Source organism: Macrobrachium nipponense, chromosome 10 (genome assembly GCF_015104395.2).
Source record: "Macrobrachium nipponense isolate FS-2020 chromosome 10, ASM1510439v2, whole genome shotgun sequence".
NCBI lineage: Eukaryota > Metazoa > Arthropoda > Malacostraca > Decapoda > Palaemonidae > Macrobrachium > Macrobrachium nipponense.
Window position 1 is genome coordinate 63143371 of NC_087204.1, and position 19718 is coordinate 63163088.

At 38.5% G+C, this 19718-nt stretch overlaps 1 protein-coding gene across 1 annotated transcript in view; it reads right to left on the minus strand.

Moving 5' to 3' along the window:
* The window catches only part of LOC135223649 (delta-1-pyrroline-5-carboxylate dehydrogenase, mitochondrial-like), a 186885-nt gene that overhangs the window by 126663 nt on the left and 40504 nt on the right, over positions 1-19718 (minus strand). Inside the window, exon 3 of the mRNA XM_064262299.1 lies at positions 6761-6914. Coding sequence (XP_064118369.1) covers positions 6761-6914 — 154 coding nt within the window. The remainder of the gene's footprint in view (positions 1-6760; positions 6915-19718) is intronic.

The following is a 19718-nucleotide window of genomic DNA, read 5'->3' on the forward strand; positions in this document are numbered from 1 at the left end:
GCCGTGCGGGCATGTAGAGTGCCGCACTCACTCGGCATGTGCAGTCCAAGTCCTGGAAGAGACGGTCTGGCATTATGAGAGATGCCAGGTCTGCTATGATCTCTACGCACAGATCACTGATGACTCGGTAAGTAGACATACAATCTGAGTCTAGTGTTCTCTGTTTTATTGGATGAATGGTTTCTTTTATACATCTGGAGTTATTTTTACCTGCGTCTGATCAAGGATTCTCTTCCAGGCCCCCAAAGATGTGAAAGATGCGGCACTCGCCACCCTGAAGGTTTGGGTAGGTGGCTTTGGAAGAAATGTAGGGAAAGCTAGGCCCTACATTCTTTCCTGGGATGTGGCTTCCGTCATCTACCCTAATTCAAAGACTTCGGCTGTGGCGGAGGAAGTCGCGGCACCGTATCTTCAAGCAATTAACGAAGAGTTCCAGAGTTTGGAACCTTTAGAGGCAGAGGTAGTAGCGGAAGTCAGCGGCTTGCACTTATCGTCTGAGCCGATGCAGACGGATCAGGTAGGTGAGGCAGTAGCTAGTTCTTCTCCTTCGTTCTCCTCCTCTGACTTCCCTCCTTTTCCTTCTCTTACTCCTTCTCCAGTCGCTTCTCGCGTCCCCTCTCGTACCCCGCCAGGGTTCGAGGGTTTTGGGAACGCTGACACAATTAAGGTAGCGTCTGTTCGGCCTAAGGTGAAGGCTGTGAAGACTAAGCAGCTGCCTGCAAAGGTGAAGTCTGGCACCTCGGCCTCTTCTGCCGCGAACACCATCTCTAAGAGTAAATCTAGCCGAAGCAGCAGCAAAGCAAGTCCTCACGTAGGACTAAGGAGAAGCTTGCTACTCCTTCTCCTGCTCCTTCACCGGCTTCTACCCGATAGCTACGGCTATTCTTAGTCAGGCGCCAATTCCATCACTGACTTTCCCGTCTACATCAGGGGAAGTGCCGGTTAACTTAGAGGTTCTGACTTCCCTTCTGATACAGAAAGTTAGTCAAGAAGTTTCCTCCCAGGTAGCTAGAGATATGGCAGCTCTTTCAGGCAGACTGGAATCGCACATGTCTCGTACGGACCAGTCAGTGTCAGAGCTGTCAGGGATAGTGAGCCAGCACCAGTTGTTGATGGCTCAGACAGGTGGAAACCCACAGCTTTTATCAATCCTGCCTAATGCGGCCAATCTGCCTCCCTTTGAAGCAGGCAATCCGTGGCGCTTAGCTTTTGGAGCTGTTTTGCGTGACGGAAAGCTTACTATCGAAGGGTGCGGTACACGCCCTTTGGAAGATTTTGAATTTCACCCGACAGACTTGCAATCTCCTTTCTTAGGCTATGCAAGGTTGACCAGGGAAGCTCTTGTAAGAGAAGACAAGGTTCCGGCTGAGACTCTCATCTTCCCAAGGGAAGCGGCCCAGTCAGCTTGGCTTAGGATTATGAAGGAGATGGAGTGTGTCAACACCAAGATCACTCCATTTAAAGGGAAGTATACCACCTTCACTATCCCAAAGGATCACCCGCTGCCTTGCACCACGAAGATCGCCGAGCTGACCCTGAAAGCTGCGGAAGAAGACAAGCCTCTTCCACAATTAAAGGAGACAGACTTGACGTCTTTGTTGGTGCCCGAAGATCCTACATACTGGCATCAAACTCCGGAGACTTTCCAGAAAGGAAAGTTGGAAACAGACTGTGCTTCAACACAATTTAATGAGAGACTCCTTAAATTACCTGAGCATCTCATTAAGGCGGAGTTTGAAGCCAGGTGTAGGCTGAGTCGTTCCCTTCACTCAGTCACTTCCGCGGAGATGATTGCTTCCACCTATCCGACCGCTCTGGAGTTTTAGTTCCTTACCAAGTCATTGTTAGGCACCTTTCAACACGACTTGTTTGATTTCGCTGTGGCTCGAAGAGCCTGCTGGAAGTTTGTCCTGAGACCAGCAACGATCAGACATGAGCCTAATAAGCTCATTAGATCTTCGATATGGGGACCTTCCCTCTTTCCGGAGGATTTAGTAGCTCAGGTTACTCAAGAGGCAGTGAGAGCCAACCAGACACTTGCAACCAGGTGGGCTCTTAAGTTCAAGCGTCCAGCAGACCCTTCCTCGGCAGGCACTCAGAAGGCCAAGAAGCCAAAGAGGTTTCAGCAAAGAAGGTTCTAAAGATCTCTGGCTGTGAACCAACCTTCCACTTCCATGCCCCCGCCCCAACAATCATATGTGTGGGTACAGGCACCAGCACCACAGTCTAATCAGCCCTTACTTCCATCACCGGCCTACAACCAGACTTATGAGGCACATAATTCCTTTCAGAGGTATGCTCCTAGAGGAACTAGAGGACGTGGTACCTCCATACAGGTCGGCGGAGGAGGTGGAAGGCTCACAAGAGCCAGACCCTACAGAGGAGGTAGAGGTTCAAGACCAGCTGCCAACCAATGAGACTGCCAAGGTAGATGGGAGATTAGCTCTATTCAAGCACAGGTGGACATTCAACACCTGGGCTCACAGGTCTGGGATGGAGGTGGAAGAAGGGACCACCTCCCCCATACAAGTTTTTTCAAGACCGGACACCAGACCTAGTAGCTTTCACTCAGGAACTACTTCAGAAAAGAGCAATAAAAAGTCAGGAACATCAAATTTCAAGGCAGACTATTTTCAGTTCCCAAGAAGGGCACAGCCAAGAGGAGGGTGATTCTAGATCTTTCACGGCTCAATTCCAGTATAGTATGCGACAAATTTCCCATGCTAACCCTGACCCAAATGAGAACCTTACTTCCCCGTGGAGCCGTCACCACCTCTATAGATCTTACCGATGCTTATTATCATGTGCCCATAGCAAGGAACTTGTCCCCTTACCTAGGGTTCAGGTTAGGAAGAGAAGCTTACTCCTTCCAAGTCATGCCATTCGGCCTCAATATTGCTCCCAGGATATTCGCAAAGTTGGCGGACGTGGTAGTCCAAGAACTTCGGAGCCAGGGAATTCTATTCGCGGCATATCTGGACGATTGGATAATTTGGGCTCCCAACAAAGAGCAATGTCTGGAATAACCCACAAAGTCATGAGATTTCTGGAGCATTTAGGATTTCAAATAAATCTTCAAAAGTCAAGACTTGTCCCCAGCTCCAAGTTCCAATGGTTGGGGCTACAGTGGGACCTCCAGACACACAAGTTTTCAGTTCCTTGGGAGAAGTGCAAAACGATTGCGAAAGCCACAAGGCAGTTTATAAGAAACAAACTAGCATCGAGACGGGCCCAGGAAAGGATTCTAGGCTCCTTACAGTTTGTAGCAGTGACCCAACCGGTACTGAAAGCCAGACTAAAAGACTTCAACAGAATTTGGAGAAGTCGAACCAATACAGGTTTAAGAGACAAGCTGTCAAGAATTCCCCAGCTCTTACACAAGAGTCTAAAACCTTGGTCTACAGCCAAGAGTTTAGCAAAGACAGTACCACTTCAGTTTCCTCAACCGGATCTGGTGGTTCATACAGACGCATCCCAAAGCGGATGGGGAGGCCATTCCCCTACTCAAAAGTTTCAGGGAAAATGGTCCAAGACCTTCCAAAGATTCCATATAAATGTGTTAGAAGCTATGGCGGTTTTCCTTACTCGCAAAAGGATGAATCCAAAGAAAGGGATACATATCAGGTTAGTCCTCGACAGTGCAGTAATTGTTCACTGTATCAACAGAAGGGGCTCCAAGTCCAAGTTCGTAAATCATGTGATGATTGCGATCTTCTCTCGAGCACAGAAATTTCGCTGGCACCTATCAGCCACACATCTAGCAGGGGCCAGGAACGTAGTGGCAGATGCTCTGTCAAGGACATCCCCATTGGAGTCGGAATGGGCTCTAGACGCACAGTCGTTTCAATGGGTGTCCAAGCAGGTCCCGGGTCTTCAAGTGGACCTTTTTGCCACGGAGTCAAATCATCATCTTCGATGCTATGTGGCTTCCAACCTGGACCCTCTGGCCTTTGCCACAGACGCATTGTCCCTGGACTGGAATCTTTGGAAGAAGATTTACTTGTTTCCACCAGTCAACCTCCTGATGGATCCTTCACAAGCTCAGGACATATCGAGGGAAAGTAGCCTTGATAGCCCCCTGGTGGCCGAAGAGCAACTGGTTCCCTCTAATATTGGAATTGAGGCTCCGTCCCAGACGGATCCCCAATCCAATACTTTCACAAATAGTACAAACCAAGAAAGTATACGCTTCCTCAAACATTCTCCAAGCCCTAACTTTATGGAGTTTATGAAGATGGCAGCTCTTCATGATTCTGGTATTGATCCGGAAAATATTACTTTCCTGGAATCTGATAAGAGAGATTCTACTCTTAGACAGTATGACTCTGCTCTTAAGAAGTTGGTTAAATTTGTGAAAGAAAAGGAAGTGCGAGTTATGACAACTAATCTAGCAATTTCATTTTTTAAAGATTTGTTTGATCAAGGCTTAGCTCCTGGTACTATTACGACTATGAAGTCTGCCCTTAAAAAGATTTTCCTGGTAGGGTTTGGGATAGATCTAACTAGTTCCTATTTCTCCTCTATCCCTAGAGCTTGCGCAAGGCTGAGACCAATACATAGGCCTCAGTCTGTTTCCTGGTCTCTAAATGAAGTTTTGAGGCTGGCTTCCAGTATTGATAATGAATCCTGTCAGTATTTAACCCTACTTAGGAAAACTATTTTTATTAAGTTTAGCCTCAGGAGCAAGAATTTCTGAACTGTCGGCCTTGTCTAGAGATCCAGGCCATATAGATTTCCAACCTAATGGTAATGTTTTACTTTCACCGGACAAAACCTTTTTAGCTAAAAATGAAAGTCCACAAGATAGATGGACTCCTTGGTCAATAGTTCCTCTTCCTCAAGACTCTTCTCTCTGTCCAGTTCAATCTCTCAAGACTTATTTAGATAGAACGTCATTTAAGTCCTCAGGTCCCTTATTCATGAGAGAAAAAGGAGGAACGATTACTATGAGAGGTATCAAACAACAGATTCTTTACTTTATTAAACAGGCAGATCCTGACTCATTTCCCCTGGTTCATGATGTCCGGGCAATTGCTACCTCTATTAACTATTTTCAGTACACTGGGTGGAAATCTTCGATAGTTTTCAAACGCCACTACCTTAAATCTCTTAATGCACTAAAATTCCCTGCCATGGCTGCAGGAAGTATTGTAGTTCCTGAAAACTCTTAAACTTCCTCTTTCTCTTACGCCTCCTCTTTTATTTCCCACTTGCCTGCCTCACCTAGTTGTTCAACCCTGCCTTCCTCTCCCTCGGGCCTTCGATAGGCACGGGTGGGGCGGATTGTATTAGCTTGTTTAAGAGATCCTTTTGTACCAAGTACTGCTGTATTGTTATGATTTTGTTTTACCTTTAAGATTTTACATGTGGACTCATGTATTTGTACATACATTCGGTAATTAAGTTCTCTCATTTTTGTTAAAGCTTTGAGAAAGGCCTTTTGTTAACAATACAAGTTTTATGTGTGTTGGGGTTTATATATATTAAAATTCTTTTTTATATTTAATTTGTTTAGTTCTCCTTCTTTGTTACTGTATTTTTTTTATTTTCAGCTTGCCCCATTTCTCTGGTACAATTTCACCCGGCGACACGGCTTGATCCCAAAAAAGGGATTTTGACGGAGGAAAAATCTATTTTTGGGTAAGGAGCCGTGTCGCTCGGTGAACCCACCCTTCAGTACTATCTTGATCTCCCACCCGGTTGTGGTACAAGCTGGGGGTTGCTAACTCTAGATGTTGTAGATGGCGCTCGGGAGGAGGGTGTTGGTTGCGGGGAGGCGGCCTGTGTAACGGCGCCTCATGTTTCGGGGATTGTTGACGTGAATCTTTCTGTGGGGTTGAAGGAGACGTGGCAGTATTACTCCCCCCAAGTTTATACACGACATTTTTATTTATAAAAGTGCTCGCCTGAGGGTAGTAACCTCAGTCAGTCCTTTTGGTTTATTCTCTGGTATATTTAGCATTAGTTTTATATATTAGAAATGGCTAACGAGACATTTCACCGGGCGACACGGCTCCTCACCCAAAAATATATTTTTCCTCTGTCAAAATCCCTTTTTTTGGCCAAAAAACTTACCCTTTTTATCTGTTTTTGGATTTTGACCTCTATGGGTCAGACACCTTCTCTGGCAGTCACACATTGTAAATAGTAGATTTAGGAAGAATTTCCTCAATTTGTGTGTGAATATAGGCTATTTTGTATTTTTTGTAAATATTTCTGTAAATTATTTTTTGTATATACTTATTTTTTATATATTTGTAATGAATATTTAATTTGTAGATGGGTATTATTTATATTTTCAGTAGTGTTCTGCAATGGTAAAATTGATTTTATAAATTAAAATGTACAGTACAACTACAGTTAGGGATTTTTGTCAAATTTTTCTGGGTGCTCAGGGTCGAGCTCAACCCGCTCGCACGTTTAACGTGGTACCAATATAGCGAAACCTCTGCAAGGTTAAACACTGCTTTCCTATTACATTTAGATTAACAATACTGCAAAGGAAAACTACATGTTGAGAGATAAAATGGCCTCAAGTTAAAACAAAATTGTTCAAATGGCTGAGATTTGGAAACCCAAGGATTCTCAGAGATAGAACCTGACCAGTCTGGTGAGCACAAGGATACTTAAATGCATACAAAACTAACTATATGAAAGAACCTGCACAATACACCAATCTTCGCAAACAAGTGTAAAGTTGGTGGGAATAGGAAAACAATTAAAATAAGCCTATCAGCCCTTAAGCAGCGAAAGAACTTACTTGTGGGAGTGCTTGTGAGGCATCACTTGATGCCTCACTTCGTCTGTACGATATTCCTTGTCGCCGATCATGATGGGGACATCTGCCATTTGTGATTCATGTTTTCTCAAGGCAGCTTCCAATTCTGCTCTTTCCGGGCTTCCAGGCATGTACCCTGCAAATGAAAAAATATAGTGGAAAATGAAAAAATATAGTGCACTGCAATTTACTGTAAATGTACATAACATTACATTATTCAAATTATGCACACTATAAAAAATTTGTAAAATCTGCAAACCTGGAATAACTTACCAAACAAAACTTTAATACCATTGTACTATAAGCATAAAAGTTATTACACTACACAGAGAGGATGACTACATATTTCAATTTGAAAAATTCATTCCCCTAACCTAGAGGATTTCGGCACCATATAGAAACGAACAGGTAGTCCCTTGCACCAGTCCGTTGTACATTTATGTAACCGACCATAATCTGTGATGTCACTCAAGCTGGTCGAAGCGACAATTTACTGATGTAGACATAGGGATAATTGCCTTTTTTACACTTTGAAATGAGATTTATAAATATCCCTCCATGGATTTAAGCAGTGAATGCGATTTTTTACATGAAATATTGTAGTTCATGTGAACACTACCGATATTGGAGAAATTGAATGGGTAAAATGTTGCAAAAATAAGGTTTGTGTGTGTGTGTGTGGTGTGTGTGTGAAACTTTTAGAGATTGACAGGATTTTTTTCACAATTTTTTAAAACTTCCCTCTCTAAAATCGCATTCACTGCTATGAAGGGATATTCATTAAATCATATTTCAAAGTGTAAAAAAAGTACATCAGTAAATTGTTGGTTCGACCGGTTTGGGTGATGCCAGAAAATCATATGAGCAGTCAAGTTGCAAACTCATCGCCAGAGCGGACTACCTCGTCATTACTATATCGTGGATTTAGGTACCGGGTGCTGTGGGTCTCTCCACAGAATTTGAAGCCTGTGAGGTAAAAGCTTTCACTACATCATGAGGTTAAACTAACCAAAAAATTTAACAATAACTGAGTAAATGCAAACAAACAAATATATAATATATATATATATATATATATATATATATATATATATATATATATATATATATAATATATATATTATATATATATATATATATATATATATATATATATATATATATATATATATATATATATATATATACATATATATTGCTACTGTCAAAATGCATATTTCCCCTCTTTGACTGTATAAAGTATTGTGTATAAGATTTTGCAACATTTTTTCAGATTCCTAGATAGCTTAGAGATAGGATGTTTTAAATGTGTGTTCAGATTTTGCATAACATAATATATAAAAAGAATATATGTAACATAGAATGTAGAAAGAGACAGATTTTCTTTGTCCGTTCAAAGCTAGAATTGTTTCAGTAACTTTTCATCTCCTCGAGATTAGAGGAACTCCGAGATCTCCGCTTGTTTTCCTAATCTGTCAACACGTTTGATTAGACCTCGAGTCTTCATTGTGTTTTGGTATTCTGTCATCACGTATGATAAGGGACTTCTGTTTCGATCGATTGAGTCAAGTACATGTCTTTTTTGAACAGACTGGTCTCGTACTGGTCTCTTTGCCGAGTGCCACATCCACATTTCACATTTCTTTGTAAAGTTGCGTAAGATTTCGAAACTTCTGGAAGAATTGTGTCCCGAAACGTTTTGTGTCATCTCCCCTGTCCAGCTTCCGTAAGGGAGAAGTTTTTCATTCGGGCGTAAATTCTCAAAGCAATTACATCTCTCTCTCTCTCTCTCTCTCTCTCTCTCTCTCTCTCTCTCTCTCCATCGCATAGCACTTTTGATTTTAAAGTAACGTAACGATTTCGTACTTATTGAATGGTCACTCGTATTGTAAATTTCAGATTTGATATTTCTTAAAGTTTATTTAGTGTTATTTAGTGTTTTTTGTGGAATCTGAACAAACATTGTTCTATAACGGCGCCTGGTTTTGTGAAAATGTGAAACAAGCCTGCAGCAAAGAAAGAAAGAAGTTGGTATACCAAAAAGGTAAAGTGTGTTATATTTTTATTAGTTGCAACTAATAACTGATAGGAACAGTGGTTAGGTAATAACTAATAACTGATGGTTACGAAGGTTTGGTAAAAACTAATAACTGATAACTAATAGTTACAGTGGTTTGAGAGAAACTATTTACATTTTTAAACATTGCAAATTTTTGTGTTTTGTGTTTGTTTATTTTTTGTGCATTTATTCATTTTCTTATTTTATGTTCTGTGTGATTAATACTTTTTGCCATTTTGGCATTGTCCACATTTTTCTGTATTTTCATTTGCATTCACAATTTAATTGACTTAGTTATTTTCATTAATTAATCGTTGCACATTTAATTAAATTTAACACTTTGTGAATTAATTTGCATTTACTTAGAATTCTTTTCAAGTTTTATTGTTTAGCACTTGTGAATTAATTTCCAAATTTCCATTATTGCCTAACACTTTTGAATTTTGATTGAATTAATTTTCTTGAATTTTGTGATAAATTACTTTTGATTTAATTTTACTTGTTTGATTCAAGAATTAATTTAACTTTACTTTGTTTTCAAGTAAATACTTAGACTTTTAAAGTTGTTGCTGGAGTGATGCCCTTTGATTAATTTAATTACTTACAAGATTACCTCACACCTGTTTTGATGAACTTAGCCTGATTTTCTGCAATACTGGTAAGTTGTTAAGGGATTACTGTCACCTTTAGAGTATTCAGTAGTTTAGTACCTGTGATGAGGGTTCAGGCGTCTGACTTTTGTGAGGTAACAATAAATGAATGGTAAGAGTAGTAACCAGATACTTGGCACTTTGTCACAATATATATATATATATATATATATATATATATATATATATATATATATATATATATATATATATATATATATATATATACAGTGGAACCTCTACATATGAAAGTCCCTACTTATGAAAAATCCAGGTTAGGAAAGCAAAGACGAAGATTTTTTTGCTTCTGTGTACGAAAATAATTCAGGTTGCAAAAGGTTAAAGTTCGAGATTCGCCCGGGCCGCCGAGAACAATTTTAAAACTCGCGCGCCGTGAACTGAGTAGACTCGCCACCATCCTCCCGCTCTCCCATTGGTTCCTGATGCTAGTCACCGCCGTAAGATCCTGCTCTCCTATTGATCAGCATCTCTCCCATCATCCCTCTACGTAAAGATGTCTTTCGACCATTTCATCACATCAGCGTTATCGTACGCACGTGGAATTTGTACGTTCACATAGATTTCGTTTGTTAATGTAAACTTGTGTTAGTGATTTTGTTTTCTTTGTAGTAAGTTACTTTATTGTGTTATGTGTGAACTTAATTAACTTACGTTATTAGCTATGGGTCCCAAGAATGTTGCTGAAGTTCACGGAAAGAAGAGGATGCTTTCTATGGAAATGAAGATAGGATAATCAAGAAGTATGAGGCTGGCATGCGGTTGAGTGTGATCGCTAAGGAATACGGCTGAAATCTGTCGACGATAGGCACCATCCTTAAGCAGAAGGAAGCCACCAAAGCAGTTACACCTTCCAAGGGCATGACTATTTTGTCCAACAAGAGGAGCCATGTGCATAATGAGATGGCGAGGCTGCTTCTTGTATGGATTAAAGACAAAGAAATCGCTGGCGATACGATAACCGAGACAGCAATCTCCCACAAGGCCAGCGCTATTTTCGGTGATCTGATTGCCCAGGCCGAAGACGATGGAGGAGAAGGGACATCGACGGCAACACCAGACTTCAAGGCTTCTCGAGGCTGGTTTGATAAATTCCATAAACGGACTGACATCCGTTCGGTGGTGCAGGATGGGGAGGCTGCCAGCTCGGACACAAAAGCGGCCGAAGCCTTTATTAAGATGTTCGACGAGATGATGATCAAGGAAAGCTACAGTTCTCAGCAAGTCTTCAACTGTGACGAGACTGGCCTTTTTTGGGAAAAAATGCCTCGTCAGACGTACATCATTGCGGAAGAGAAGAAGCTACCCAGGCATAAGCCTATGAAAGACAGGCTTACGCTTGCACTTTGTTCCAACGTCAGTGGGGATCGTAAGGTGAAGCCCCTACTTGTGTATCATTCGGAGGCTCCTCGAGCCTTCAAGGCCCACAAAGTGCTAAAGGAGAAGCTTCTGGTGATGTGGAGAGCTAATGCAAAAGACTGGGTAACAAGACTTTTGTTCACCGAGTGGGTAAAAATCTGTGTTTTGGCCCGACAGTGAAGAAATGTTTGGAAGAGAAGAGCCTCCCTCTGAAATGTCTGCTGTTGTTGGACAATGCCCCTGCTCACCCTCCTGGCCTCGAGGGAGATATCCTAGCGAAGTATTCTTTTATCAAGGTTCTTTATCTTCCGCCTAACACCACCCCCTCTCCACCAGCCCATGGACCAGCAAGTGATATCGAACTTCAAGAAGCTGTATACAAAACATCTTTTCAAGAGATGTTTCGACATCACTAATACCACAAACCTCACCTTGCATGAATTTTGGAAGGAACATTTCGACATCGTGATATGCATCTGACTCATCGATCAAGCTTGGCAGGCGGTTTCGAGGCAAACCTTGAATTCTTTGTGGAGGAAACTCTGACCCGATGCCGTATCCGCCCGAGACTTCGAGGGATTCAACGTGGGCGAAGCTGATGCAGATTCAGAAACGGTTGACGATCCTGAAACTGTTTCGCAACCAGTTCTTGACAAGATCATTACACTCGGCAAGTCCATGGGGCTGGTCGTCGACGAGGATGACATCAATGACCTTCTCCAGGAGCACCAAGAGGAGCTTACAACGGATGACCTGAAGGAGTTGGAGGCCATGCAACATAATGTCGTTCAAGAAGAATTCTCTAGCAGTGGCGAGGAGGAGGAGGAAGAGGAGAAGGAACCCAAAAAGGCAGAAATTAAGGATGTTCTAGCTGCTTTTCATAAAGTGCAATCATTTGTAGAAAAGACACCCTGAAAAGGCTTACACAGGTTGTATGCTTGCGCAGTTCGATGACGTTTGCCTCCTGAGTCGTTTCAGGAACATTTTGAAAAGCAGGCAGAAGCAATCTTCCTTTGACAGTTATTTTTTTAAAGAGGCCTTTAGTAGTAGGCAAACAGGAAGGTCCAAGTGATACAAAAAAACAGAAAATTGAAAGTGGTGAAGAAATTGAAATTTTATAAAAAACGTAAAGTAAAAAAGTAAAAAATAAATGTAAAAATCAGAAAAGGGCAAAAAAAAAAAAAATTAATTTTAAGTTTTTTGTAAAGTTAAGTGTTAATGTTTTCTGCCATTTGTTAATGTGTTTCGTAAAGTTTAGTGTTAATGTTTTCTGCCATTTTAATGTGTTTCGCAAAGTTAAATGTTCATGTTTTCTGCCATTTGTCCTCCTCCTCTGTTGCCACATTCGGACATTGTCTCACTCGAAAGGTAGGGTTCCACATTTTACTACATATGTACGTACATGTACGTACAGTATTTCTTGTACCCTGTACACTAATACACTTTATTTACAGGTACAGTAAAGGTTAGGTTAGGTATTGAATGGTCCAAACCGTTGTATTTCATTGTTTATTGGTCAATTTAGCTTTATTATAAAATTTACAGTGGTGTTTTTGTAGGAACAAATTAGGCAATTTACATGTAAAACGTAGTTCGAGATACGAAAAAATCAGGTTGCGAAGGCTGCTTCAGAACGGATTAATTTCGTATCCTGAGGCACTACTGTGTGTGTGTATATATATATAATATATATATATATATATATATATATATATATATATATATATATATATATATATATAATATATATATATATATATATATATATAAAACCTCCAGGGGATGTCCATGATACACCGATTAAAACATCCCCTGGAGGTTTTATATGTGTATTCACTGACCTGCTATATACGTATATATATATATATATATATATATATATATATATATATATATATATATATATATATATATATATATATATATATATATATATATATATATATACTCGACTTTACACTGGGTCAAGTTCACACTGAACGGTCGTAAGTTGTAACTTTTAACATATTTAACATTTATATTCATTACCTACCACTTTTTATTATTTTGTTACTTATATATTTTATCTTAATGTATTGATTCTTCATACTGTACAATTTTCTTTAAAATTTAGTGTATTCTTTGATTCTTTTAATCTTTTTCTACACTTTCCTTTGTTTTTTGAAAATGTAAAAAAATAAACAAGCTTTTTAAATTGATTTTTTAAGATTCTATATGGGATAATATGCAGTGCAAGGTTCGTTCGAAAAATTTTCAGTACTTTAGAAGTTGGGAAGTTTAGAAGTTGGGAAGTTATCACTTTGAAATATGAAACATTTACATTGTGGAGTTAACTGGGAGTCGACATTTCTACTTTCCTGATTTTTTTTATCTCTTATAGTCATTGTGTCTTCATAATTAACGCTACTAGTTTCTTTTCCCATACATTTCGACTGTTGAGTGTAATGAGATGGCAAAAACAATATTGAACTGAAGACCGTAACCATGACGCCAGAGGTCACGCGATACCCTGGTCTGCGCCATATCAGAGATTTATCTCCACACGATATACATGGAGCTCCAAATGAATAGGTCATAAAATCCTGTCATTACAAAGCTTAACATCCATGTAACAAATAATGATATCTTTCGCACTCAAGAACATATTCCAGTACTATTTTGATGTTGACAATGTATTATTACCGAAATAATTGTACCTATACCTGACTTGCAGAAGTGCAGACAACAGTGCTCCGTCATGATTGACAACAAACCACAATAAGCCTGTCATTCTCGGCTGCAAGTTTTTATTCACGACACACACACAACTTAAGTATAAGTAATAAATCAAAATCTATCAAAAGCATTACTAACCGATGTTCAGATGTTTGTTTATCTTTTAGCACCAGATTAACCCATCCCCATGTTTTACTATTTGATATCATCTAAACTAGGGATGCACTGGACCCAGTATATCAAGATCCGGCCGGAACCGGAACAAGATAACATATTCAGTACTAAAATGTATGAGATGAGAAACATTCGTCTACTACTTTGTACAGGAGAACAATTTTTGTTCATTATTATCTTCCTCGATTCCAGCTCACTGTTCCAAGCAAATAAATAAATGCAAATTAGTTTAGCACAGTCATGCTTTGGTACATTTATGAAGAAAAGGAATATTTTTTTCTGCCTATGAATGGTTGAAAATATGAAGAAAACGTCTTAATTATCATATTAATTATAAATTTGGTGGTCAGGTTCCAGGCTCCGTATATAATTGAAGATAAGGAACGTCTTTTCTGCACCTCTTCTATTGGTTGATAAACTAAGAATAAATCTTAATTCTTAGCCATTATAATTTTGTTTAACAACAAAGTTTATCCTGCAAGTTTTCCAATAAAAATACTGGAGAGAAAACTACTGTATATTACCAACAACATATTCTCTTAATGAAATTATGCAAGTGAAATGTTGAAAAATACCCAAATTAGAAATAAATGCAAATAGAGCTGAGAAATGTAAACCTTATGATAACTTCAAGCCGGAACAAAGTTCTGGTGCATCTCTACTCACAACAGCGCTTCTGATATATGTAATCCATTATTCTTGTCTATTTGATAACTTTAAGCTTATACACTTATACTCCTCTCGCCAATTTCTGGCCCATGCATATCTTATGGGGGATAATGATGTGGCCCAAGGACTATAGGTGTAGAAGTGGCGACGTAACACAGCGGTACTCAATTTCGGTGAGCATTCGCTGCATTTGACTCTTCAGCGCTAAAATTAAGCAAAACACACCACTATCTACTGAGGCAAATGAACCCTGAATGTTTGCTATTGAGAGCACTGGAACTGGCATGGAGATATAAAATTTAGGCCAAAGGTCAAGCGCTGGGACATATGAGGTCATTCAGCGCTGAAAGACAAGTTGAGAGTAAAAAAGTTTGAAAGGTGTAACAGAAGGAAAACCTTCGGCTGTACTATGAAACAATTGTTATGAGAGGGCGGAAAGTAAGCTGGAAGAAAGACAATATGAACGAACGGGGGTACAACAGTCAAAGCAACGAAAGGGGTTGCAGCTAGAGGACGAAGGGACGCTGCGAAGATCCTTAGGTAATGCCTACAGTGTACCGTGTGAAATGCACTGAGGGCACTATCCCCTACGGGGACAACTAGTGAGAGAGGAAGGATACAAAACGAGAATGTACCAAAGAATGAGTAAAAATCACAATAATATAACAGATAAGGATATTTTGGGGTGGTGGACGAACATTCTTATTATCTCCAAAGCTTTCCACTTTTTATGTTTTGTTCCTCATATATTTGATCTTTTTAGGATCTTTCTTCATACTGTATAATAATTTAAAATTTTTTCTTCAAGTTCTCTCATCTTTCAAAAGGTTTAATTCAAATTATGCACATCCAGCAACATACAGCAACAATGATGTACTACTGTGGAATAAATGTTTGTGAGTGCGGGCGTTTTCTGCATTACTGACAGAGATAGTACTGTACTACCATGCACTGTGCTGCGGATTTTGAGAATGTAAACATTACCAGAGTGCAAATGGCACATGATCACAATGTTCCCATTTTTTCATACTATACAATACTTGTGTGTGCATGTGTTCTGAATTTGCGATGATGATACTATTGTTGAAATTCACATGTGATGGTGAAATGAGAGATGTTGCCTTGGCCACAGCCAGCGGCAGGAGTAGGAACAGACTCGGAGAAGGCCAGTAAGGCCATGATGAAAGGGAGTCAAAACGTGTGGTTTTATTCCTCGGTGTTACTCATGATCTTCACAAATCCTATTTCTTATCACAACCCCAAAAATGGTAGTCACTTTCTTGGAACCTAACCCGCTTTATTACCATTTATTCATATGGGGAAATTATAGCCTAATACAGGCATCATTAAGAGGTGGTATATATATATATATATATATATATATATATATATATATATATATATATATATATATATATATATATATATATTATATATATATATATATATATATATATATATATATATATATATATATATATATATATATATAAATGCCTTTTACTGTAATACAACAGTATAAATATATATATATATTATATATATATTATATATATATATATATATATTATATATTAATATATATATATATAATAAAATATATATATAATATAGATATATATATATATAATATATATATATATATAGATATATATATAAACAATATATACATATATATATATATTAATATAATATTTATATATATATATTATATATATCTATATTATATATATATCATATATATATATATATTATATATCATATATATATGAACTTGTGACGAATAAATGACGTCATATTATGGGGAGTCTTGTGAGAAAGTTCATGCTTGTGTACATACGATTTGTTTCCCTTACATAATGGGGAGGTAAGATAACTAAGTCTGAGAAGCACCCAAATGGGAGAAGAGGCCTGGTTGAAATGGCCATATACAGTTGTATTTTGTCAAGTATTAGTGCTCACAGCTGAAATCGGTAAGTGTACTTTTAAGCCCGAGTGTGGCTTTGTCTCTTTATATTTTAAACCTTCGTTTCAGAGATGTCCTTTTTCATATGACTTTTAGTTTTATGTCATTTTGGTTTATTTGCCCCTTTTATTTATGTGGGGTCCCTTTTCTTTCTTGTTTTTTTTGAAACAGACGTTTCTGGCCCATCAGGCAAATCTGCCAGGTTTGGTAACCTGGAAAACCGGGAAGTCTGGAGTTTCCCCTAATGGAGTGGTGTTACTTGTAAGACTGTGTTATGACTTTTCTAGCTGCCTACTTTATGACTAAACTAATGTTAGTTATTGTAGAGAAAGAGGTGGACGGGTTTGGTTCGATCCCCAGGGTTATTTGGGTTTTCTGTTTGAATAACAGTGGTGAATTATTTGGATTTTGAATTCTAACTTATTCAGTTAAACATTTGTTTCTTTGAAAATTTGATTTATTTAGTTAATACTTTTATTCTTAAATAAATGTATTTTTGTAATTCACGACTCTGATTTGGCTACCTTAGGTAATTATGTAAGGTCGGTTACATTGGTTGAGAGAGAGAGAGAGATGAGAGAGAGAGCGAGAGAGGAGAGAGAGAGAGGAGGAGAGAGAAGAGAGAGAGAGAGAGAGAGAGAGAGAGAGAGAGAGAGAGAAAGTCACTCAGTGCCTTACAGCTCTAAGGCCATGGCTACCAGCATACTTCGAAGAAGTAAATTTTATATATACCCCTCCAGTCTCTGAGGAGGGGTTAACTAGTTCCTATATATATATATATAAATATGTATATATATATTATATATATATATATAATATATATATATATATAGATATATATATATATACATTGGGTGGCCCCCTCCCGTATTTGCGTTCTCCAGATTCGCGGACTCACACATTCGCGGATTTCTCTCGAGAACGTTTTTCCGCATTATTCATGGAAAATTCACGCATTCACGATATTTTTTCTATGAGAAATATCCACAAATTCCTGGTATTTTATCTATTTCATCATAAAATGCATTTTTTTGTGATAAAACTATTAAAAAAACCAAGTATGAAAATTTTTAAGTGGTTTTTCTTGAGTTTTAACTAACAAAATAGGCTGTTTTTAGCATTTTTATAGGGGTTCCAAACATTCGCGGGCTCTAATTATTCACGGGGGGTCTGGTACGCATCCCCCGCGAATACGAGGGACCACTGTATATATATATATATATATATATATATATATATATATATATATATATATATATGTGTGTGTGTGTGTGTAGATATATATTATATTATATTTATGAGATATACTATATATATATATAGATATATATATATATATATATATATATATATATATATGATATATATATACACACACACACACATGGATAACCCTTTTCCCAAGCAAACCCTCCAGCCTTTACTAGAAATTAATTCTTTTCATTTTAATAATAGCAAGGCGGGTACGATTCGTTCGTACCACCAACTCTCTCTCCCTTTCTCTAGAGAAACTATTTTAATCCTGTTTCCTTGTTTGAGTGAACTGCCGACAGGCTTTAATTCCAGAATTTGTCCGATGCCTGTCCAGGACCCCTGTCCCTCCCCTTGCTCTCTTGATATGCCCCACCTCAAGCACATGGGTGTGGGCTCAGTCTTACTTTGAAGTGCTTTCACTTGCCCCGGCACTCCCCCATCGCTGGCCCCCTCTGAAGTAAGAGGACCAATTCTCCTGACACAGTAAAGTGCCGTCTTAAACTGTTTTTCTGTTTCCTTTTCATTGTGCAATATACCTGCAGTGAGACCTGTATTGCCCTTTGATTTTATGCTGCTTCAACTTGCAAAACAATGAAGTGGGGTGTAACGTACATGGTTGAATTACGAATTACCAGAATCCAGTTCATTTCCAGGCACCCTCTGTGTAACTCCCCGACTCCTTAATCAGATGCCTCACTCCAGAGATTAGGAGTTAGTCGGTCGTTTTTCTGTGCAGCAACTTGTCTGCAATATTGGCTTTCCCCACTACCTTATGGTGGTCTTTGAAGCAGGCTTCTATTGTGTTTTCCTTTTGTCGCAGCAATACCAACCAGGCTTATATTAGTTTCTATTGTAAATATCAGTTAAGTTAAAACTCAAAAGTTTACCTAATCCCCTCTTTGAAGCAGGCCTTCAGCCATATTTAATTTAAAATGCTCTTGCTAGATCTCATGGCCAGAGGTTGATAATCTCTCATTGTCCAAATAAGTTGCATGGATCTTCAGTGTAACCTCTTGACTAACAAAGATCCCCAGGTTAAATTCACTTAGTTGGCGACCTAAACCAGTTTGTGTTCAGTGCAAGGTCCTTGCAATGGCAACAATCAGCTGAATAGCATTTGCTTAACCTGGTTGCACATAGAAACAAACCTACTTTAGCATAAATTCCCCTTATATGTGTACAAGCGGATGATGTATAAGATTTAGGTCTAAGACCCAGGACTAGGACCCAAAGTATCATTCAGCCCCATCATGAGGTATGATTATGAGTTTGTTTGTTTGTATGGTGTTTTTACGTTTTATGAGGAATGATTATGTGTGTATTATTTATGGGAGTACAAACTTAATGAAAACTGAAGATAAAAAAAGGAATATATATATTATATATATATATATATATATATATATATATATATATATATATATATATATATATATGTATGTATGTTAGTAAAAATATGGATGATACTATTTCTTAAAATATTAAATTTATATTAAATGCTAAAAATCTTTTATATCTTATTAAATAAATAAATTTCTTTTAAAAACTTGGATACAGCTTCTACATCTGTATCATTATCCAAAATCTTTGCTAAGAGCTTCCCAGCAAGCCCATGCTTACGCCGCACAGCAGCATACTGTTGACAATGCACCAAAATGTGCTCCATTGAGCACATTCTGAAGCCTCAGAGACTTTTATCAAAAATTTATGAGTCAAGTGAGAGTGCCCAATTCTCAACCTGCATAAAACTACCTCACTTCCCCTGTTTTTATGGAATGCTGCTGACCAGAAGGATACGCTGGGTCAGATAGTTCTATACTTTGTATTATTTGCAAGAGATGACCATCGGGTCTGCCACTTCTGCCAGATATAAGATTTAATCTTTTTATGTAAATCTGTGTGGGGAACATTGGCTAAATTAACAGAAATATTAGTGCTGGCAAACTTAGTTTCTGCGTCTGCATGCTTATTCCCTTTTATTCCAACATGAGCAGGTACCCAGCAGAACCATACAGATTTGTGGTGAGATTGAATAAGGCACAGCCACTCTGGAGCCTTTTGCACTAAAGGATGGAA